The sequence below is a fragment of the Otolemur garnettii genome, unplaced genomic scaffold (assembly GCF_000181295.1).
Source record: "Otolemur garnettii isolate 467f Iridium unplaced genomic scaffold, OtoGar3 scaffold00074, whole genome shotgun sequence".
Taxonomy (NCBI): domain Eukaryota; kingdom Metazoa; phylum Chordata; class Mammalia; order Primates; family Galagidae; genus Otolemur; species Otolemur garnettii.
The window spans coordinates 155,463-163,152 of NW_003852469.1; the positions used below are offsets into that span (position 1 = coordinate 155,463).

Consider the following 7,690-nt stretch of genomic DNA (forward strand, 5'->3'; position numbering starts at 1 on the left):
ATTTGTAAAATCTAAAAATCTTAACTGATTGGGTTACTGAAATTCGCTTTAGCATCCAAACGTGTGCAAGGACATAAAAGCCCTTAAAAGGTGAAAGTGGACGCTGCAGGCAGCTCCCTCGAGTAGGGGCAAGGGGCGGGGTTGGGTCTAGGGCGGCCGAGCTCAGCCACAGCTCTGTCCAAACAGGATCGCCATCACAGCACTAACACAGCTCCGAGGGACTTCTGCACGTCTTCGGGAAGGCCCGGCGGTGGGAAGCCCTCCCGGAAGTCTGGAGCCCCGCGGTCCAGTCTCGTAGGTCGGCCGCCCAGCACTCGCACCTGTCCCTGGGCCCAGCGCCCGACTCCTTCCGCCCCCGGGGCGCTCTAGCCCGCCCACTCGCTGGCCGCCCGGACTCTCTAGCCCTCCCACTCGCTGGCCGCCCGGACTCTAGCCCGCCCGCCCGCTCTCCGTCGGACTCTCTAGCCCGCCCGCCCGCTCTCCGTCGGACTCTCTAGCCCGCCCGCTCGCTCTCCGCCGGACTCTCTAGCACGCTTCTCTATGGCAGGAAGCGGGAAACCGGAAGTGGAGCGTGGAGGGGGCAGGGTGGGGGCGGGCCCGCGGGGACGGGGCCTCCGTCTCCTCCTCCGCTGCGGGCCGCGGCGAGATGGCTGCCACCGAGGGAGTCGGGGAGGCTGCGCCAGGCGGCGAGCCCGGTCAGCCAGAACAGCCGCCGCCCCAGCCGCACCCACCGCCGCTCCAGCAGCAGCAGGAAGAGGCGATGGCGGCCGAGGCCGGAGAAGCGGTGGCGTCCCCCATGGACGACGGGTTCCTGAGCCTGGACTCGCCCACCTATGTCCTGTACAGGTAACGCCCCCGCGGCGCCCGCGGCCTGGCCTCGGGTCTCTGGTGTCCGCCGAGGTGTCCGGCCGGGAGGGAGGGAGGGAAGGAGGCGCGCCCAGCCGGGGGCTGCGGGCCCCGGGCAGCCAGCGGTGCCTCTGCGGCTTCCCGCCGCGGTGAGCGGCCGCGACACGCTGGACGGACTCCTCAGGCTGTTGGGAGTCGTGGTTTTCATAACTGTAAGGAATTTCCTTCTTTTCCGTGGTCCCACAACGCTATCCTGGTAGTAATCAGGCCGAACACTGATCACACACGGGGTAGAGGGCCGTTTGGATTGGTTGGCAGGAAATAATGATTTCAAGAAGGACCAGATTTGCTCAGTATAAAAGCGAGGGGTCGGGGCTTCCCGTGGGCCGTTCTTCTGAAACGGAGAGAGCTGCTTTAAGATCTTTAAGGACTGAAACATTTCCATTCAGTCAATATTTTAGCTCCTGTTATTAGCCAGGCTAAAAGAGTGAAAGAAGATTTGCTAAACTCTCCTAGGCGTCCCTGCCTCGCCTCCTACGTAACACGATGTGTAGTAGGCACTGCTGTAACTCTTGTCTGATCGTCTTATTTGCCAACACCCAGTTCCATCCTCAGTTCTTTGCTGATTCCCTAGTTTCCAGTGACCCTAGACAATCGCCTTATCCCTTAACTTCTGTCCTTCTGAGCAAACCCATTAGACAGCCTATTTGCCTTGATTTTATGAATGGACGTCACTATCTAGATTTTTATTTATTGGAGCAAATGTTTTATTGATTCGGTTGTGGTGGCCCCGGTAACCCCACACCTCTTCTCTGGATTGTGAAATATTCAGGCTCTGCACAGGGCTGCCTGATTTCCCGTGGACGAACTGCCACCCTTAGCTTGCCCAAGCCCGGCCCCATCCTTTCTTCTATTTCTTAGTGCTTAAAGGACACAGTTTCAGGGTTGTCTGGCTGCCACTGCATCTCTGTAAATAGCTGATCAGGATAGAAAAGTAAAGAGTAGGGGCAAGGGAAAGAGTGTAAGTGTTTAAAATGTATTTGGTCACGCTGATCATTGTGGCTACTCTTCCTGCTGTTTTAGCACTTACTACAAGTAGTATTCACTGATGCTGTGTTTTACTGTGGTATGGATGTTTTTAAGTGCTTAACATGTTAATTTCATTTAGTTCTCAGAACAGCCTTCTAAGATTGCTGGGTAACATTATCATCCTCATTTTATAAATGAAGAAAGTGAGGCACACAAAGTTTAAGTAACTTTCTCAAGGTCGCACAGCTGGTAGTGATAGAAGCCAGTGTTTCACCTCAGGCAGTTGTCCAGTTCCAGAGCTTGCTTTCTCATTAATGACTGCTTGGGCCACCTCTCTCGTACAGAGTAAGGGAATCATGCTTACTTTTATTTAAACATGTCAGTTCCTAGTATATTTTTATTCAGATTTTTTTTTTAACACAGAACTTATGTTTATTGCAAACAAACAAAAAGGGAGGGAAGCATGAAAATGGTAAGAATTTAAAGGCAAAAAAAATTTAAAAGCATCTTATGTTCTTTCTTATTGGCAGCATAATTAATAACAACAAACAAACAGCCATCTTGCTGCCTGCTGCAGCCAGAGTTTTGCAGACCTGACCTGACTTTGTGAACTATGTAGTATGGAGGAGGAAAGGTTGGGGGTTTCCACTGTGGACTTTAGACTCCCCGTGTTTTGGACTGGGGCTCAGTGTTGACTGACTCCAGAGTCTTACTAGTCCAGTGAATTAGATTGATTTCTAAGTTAAGGCTGTTGTGTGTTTGTTGCAAAAACATGTTTTCCACTTACAAAACATCAAATTTGAAAACTGTTGCTTTATTCAGTTTTAATCTGTAAATTATTTTATTATTATTTTTTTGAGACAGAGTCTCAGTCCGTTGCCCTCAGTAGAGTGCTGTGGCATCACAGCTCACAGCAACCCCCAGCTCTTGGGCTTAGGCCATTCTCTTGCTTTAGCCTCCTGAGTAGCTGGAACTACACAATGCCTGGCTATTTTTTGTTGCAGTTTGGCCAGGGCCGGGTTTGAACCTGCCACCCTTGGTATATGGGGCAGTGCCCTACTCACTGAGCCACAGGCGTCACCCTATAAATTACTATATTTAATTTTACTTTAAAAGTTTAATGTGGAAACTGACTTTGATTACATTAAGATCTCTATGTTACTAGTATTAACATAAATGTAATTGTTGCAGTTTTAAAAACACCAGAGTTATTTTTCTTCTTATGTATTTGAATGTAACCACTAAGGGGAAATATGTATTTTCAGAGACAGAGCAGAATGGGCTGATATTGATCCGGTGCCACAGAATGATGGTCCAAATCCAGTGGTCCAGATCATCTATAGTGAAAAATGTAAGTTTGGGTGTCTTTTTAGATAAAGTCCCATAAGTCAAACTTATGAAATTTACAACAAAGTGGATGACAAATTTTTGTTTCATAAACATCTGAACGAGTGGAGTTGATTTTCTGTTAAGTTTTATTTTGTCCCCCAAGTGGACATATTCTGAGTAATAAATGGTACATTATAATACGTCATAGCTACACGATTGTGCTTTTCATTTGCTACTTAATCTGCATTCATGGTGCAACATAAGTGAATTGCTGTTTTATTTAGAAAAGCTTTGATTGCTGAAACATCAGCATTTTAAACTATATTTTGGCAATGAAATAGTAGGCTCAGTTGGAATATATTTACAGATATTAAAATGAGTGGATTATTTTCTTTGACAAAGTATCATTCTTCCATAATGAATGTGAAAGTGCTTTGTAAGTTGAAGGTCATGCAAATGTTAATTGTTACTTGTTCTTCTAGGAAAGGGTAAATGAATAAGATAGCATGATAGTTTTATAATTGTATGTATGTGTATTTTCTTTCAGTTGAGGCTTTGATCTAAGATTATTCCTGTTTTACAGAAAGCATTTTTTATTCTTGATAATGAAATAATGGAAAGAAATGTTTGAAAGGGAAGAGTAATAGTATAAGGGTTTGCCTTCTGAAATTGAAAACACACTACTAACCTTAATAATTATGTAGAACTGGTACAGAAATTACTAAAGACTTAAAAAGGGGTCATCATTATTTGTGAGAAACTAATGATATGTGATTAGAGGACAATATTTGATGAAAAAAACATGTCACACTTTTATCAAAAAGATGGATTAATCAAATAATGGCTTGGAACAGTTGCCTGTGCATTTAGATAAAATCAGAATCATATCCCTGTCTCATATCTTACATGAAAATAACTTACAGATGAATTAAAGTTCTAAGACAAAACTGTATTAACGTACCACAAATATATGTAAAATATTTTATTCTTAGGGTAGAGACGGTATTAGGCACCTTGTAGAGCTCAGAATTGACTAAGGAAAAGATGAGAACATGTAACTGCATAAAAGTGCAGCATGTCCGTATTTTGAGAGTTGATACACGTGAAGAAACAGTTCAGGAGGCGAAATGGCAGCGTCTGTGAGAGATTACAGTAACCTCCCTGGTGATCAGAGACGTATAAACCCTCATAAGTGTTTATAACGAGATGTTGGGGAAAACCGATACAATCATGTTTCCATTGAGAATAAATTGTTAACCTTTTGCAGGGTATAAAATTACATTTTAAGTTCTTACGTATACCATAATGAGATATCACAAAGTAAAAGATAAATTTATAACGGGATCAAAATTTAAAACTTATGCTACAGAACAAACTGTGAACACGTTAAAAAGCAAGCAGCAGTATGGGAGAAGAAATACCACATAAGACAGGATTGATATTCAGAAATTTCTACAAAAACTTAATCAAAAAATTGATAGGAACTGACGATTCAGAGGAAAGAAAATTTCACTGGCCAACATATAGGGAGAAAATCCTTTATCCTTCGGAATGAAACATGCACGTTAAAATGAGAATGCTACTTTCACCTATGATTTAAATGGCAAAAACTGAAAACTATCTTATGATTTCAGGTATTAGAACATATTAACAGATCATACATTTCAGGTGGTAGTTTTCATTTTGAGCCATTTGGAAAGCAGTGCCTGTTATCTGTTAAAACTGGCTCATGTCTTACAACCTAGAAGTGAAGTTTCTGGTTCACTCTGGCATATCGTATGAGGAGATAAAAGCACAGTCTTTGGAGACAGACGACCTGATTCAAATTCTGACTTCACTCTTTTACTGGCGGTGTAACCTTGGACAGGTTATTTAACTTCTGTGTACCTCTGTTTCCACCCATGTAAGAATATGCATAATGGTAGTAACTATCTATAGATGGAGCAGATTATTCATATAAATTAATAGAATAGCGTCTGACTCATAGTAAGCACTGTTTGTTAGCTCCTATAATGTGCAGTACTTCGATAAAGCAAGATGCTGGAAACCACCTAGATAGCTATCTTTTGGAGAAATGGATAAAATACAATTTATGGTTGTCATACAGTTGAATAGTATGTAACCGTGAAGAGGATTTAGATGTCTTACAGCACGGACAGATCGCAGAAACAGTGTTGAGTTAAAATGGCAGTTTGGCCTGGGGTGGCGGCGGCTCAGGCCTGCAATCCCAAGCACTTTGGGAGGCTGAGTGGGAGGATCACTTGAGCTTAGGACGTTAAGACCAGCCTGGGCAACATAGTGAGACTTCATCTCTGTGAATAATTAAAAAATTAGCTGGGTGTGGTGGCACATGCCTATAGTCACAGCTGCTTGGGAAGCTGAAGCAGGAGGATTACTTGAGCCCAGGAGTTCAGGGCTGCAGTGGGCTGTGGTCATGCCACTGCAGTCCAGTCTGGGCAACAGAATAAGACCTTGTCTCTGAAAAAGAAAAAAACAGGACTGGGCACAGTGGCTTGCGTTTGTCATTCTAGCACTCTGAGGCAGGTGGATTGCTTGAACTGATGAGTTTGAGACTACTGTGAGCAAGAGTGAGACCCCGTCTTTAAAAAATAGCCGAGCGTTGTGGTGAGTTCCTTCAGTCCCAGCTACTCAGGAGGCTGAGGCAACAGGATAACTTGAGCCCAAGAGTTTGAGGTTACGGTGAGCTGACACCATGGCACTCTACCAGGGGTGACAGAGTCATACTTTGTCTCAAAAATTAAAAAAAAAAAAGGGTAAAGTTTTAGAAACTCAATTTACAATCTTTGAAGTAAAAGACTATTTTAATAAATTTCATTTTACTCTTTTTATTGAGTATGGTTTGGGTTGCGTATGTAGGAACCCCGGCCTCTGGAGCTGTCCCAGTTAGTTACTTTTACAGTGCGTGTGTGTATGTGTCTGCCTTATGTGGATATAGATTTATGTGTGTGTTAAGTAATATACACATACATACAGAGAGAGTTAATATGTTATAAGCGTTCTGTTGTAAATTTAAAGTTATTTGGAAGCTTGGTCTTGATACGTGGGTCACTGGGAAGGCAGGCTTTGAGCCCGGCTGTGTTCTTTCTGATTGAGTCGTGCACGTTTTGGCTTGCTTGGCTCACGGCTGTGCTGGGAGGGCTTCATTTCTTTTCATCTGTGCACATTTTACGTTTCTCGGTTTTTGTGTATCTGTTTGTGTGAACTGTTGTGATGACTCATGAAATTGTATAATACCGCATGGTGGTTTTATGTTTATGTTGTTTCTAAATTAACAACATAATTTGGAATGAATTAAATTTAATTAAATTATGAATTCCATAATTCTGGAATGAATTAAATTTAAACTTTTTAAAGTTAGTGTTTATGTTTTTGTCTGGTACTTTTACTTTTGGGATTATAGGCTAAGAGGACTGTGTTTCTCTATATTGAAAATACTTCTGACACCAAATGTTTGAGCTTTTTACACCAAGCAAGTCTTTGTGGACACTAACTAGAGGTCCTACAGTTTAAGTCAGTTCTGACACTGACCACCTGGAGTTAGTACAGACCCTGCAGGTCAAGGCTCAGCACACTGAGACTGCCCCCCACTTCAGGTGCCAGCTGCATGTAGCGGACCCCAGGTTGCCCACACCTTCTATCCTACCTGGCTGTGTTGGACACCTCCTCAGTGTCTTCTGTTTCATTTTCTTCTTTTCTCTTGAAGAGGTGTTGCCGTGTTGCCAGGCTAACCTCAAATTCCTGAGCTCAAGGAATTCTTCTGTCTCAGCCTCCCAAGTGGCCAGGACTACAGGTGTCTGTGCCACCACACCTAGCTGTCAGTTTCATTTCTATGTAACTAAGTGTTCCAGCAAATATCCTGTGATACTTTGCACACATATGGCATTAAGAAAATTCTGGAAGTGGAATTGTTGGGTTACTGAGTATGTAAATTCTAATTTTTTTTTAACAAAGTAATTTTCAAGCCTGAGCAAGAGCAAGACCCCTGTCTCTAAAAATAGTGGGGTGTTGTGGCTGGTGCCTATAGTCCCAGCTACTTGGGAGGCTGGGCTGAGGGAAGAAGATCACTTGAGCCCAAGAGTTTAAGGTTGCTGTGAGCTTTGACACCATGGCACTCTACCAAGGGTGACAAAGTGAGACTCTGTCTCCAAAAAAAAAAAAAAGAGAGAAGCAGAAATTTTATTTAAGAACAAAGAGAAAACTTAGAGTACCTCCAAAGATTGCTGAAGTCTGTCCCTCTCATTAATGAGAAGTGAGAGAAACTAAATTTCAATTTTTAATAGGTAATACCAAATGCTTCTCCACAGAGGTTTGTACTAATTTGCATTATCTTTAATAATGTACAAGCTAGGCTCGGCGCCTATAGCTCAACCGGCTAAGGTGCCAGCCACGTACACCTAAGGTGGCGGGTTCGAATCCCCAGCCCAGACCGCCAAACAACAATGACGGCTGCAACCAAAAAATAGCC

At 43.4% G+C, this 7,690-nt stretch overlaps 1 protein-coding gene across 1 annotated transcript in view; it reads left to right on the forward strand.

Moving 5' to 3' along the window:
* Positions 1 to 601: 601 nt before the first annotated feature.
* Positions 602 to 7,690, forward strand: part of FNTA (farnesyltransferase, CAAX box, alpha) — a 24,751-nt gene continuing 17,662 nt past the window's right edge. Inside the window, exons 1-2 of the mRNA XM_003793916.3 lie at positions 602 to 846; positions 3,141 to 3,226. Of these exons, the coding sequence (XP_003793964.1) occupies positions 647 to 846; positions 3,141 to 3,226 (286 nt within the window). The 5' untranslated portion in view covers positions 602 to 646. The remainder of the gene's footprint in view (positions 847 to 3,140; positions 3,227 to 7,690) is intronic.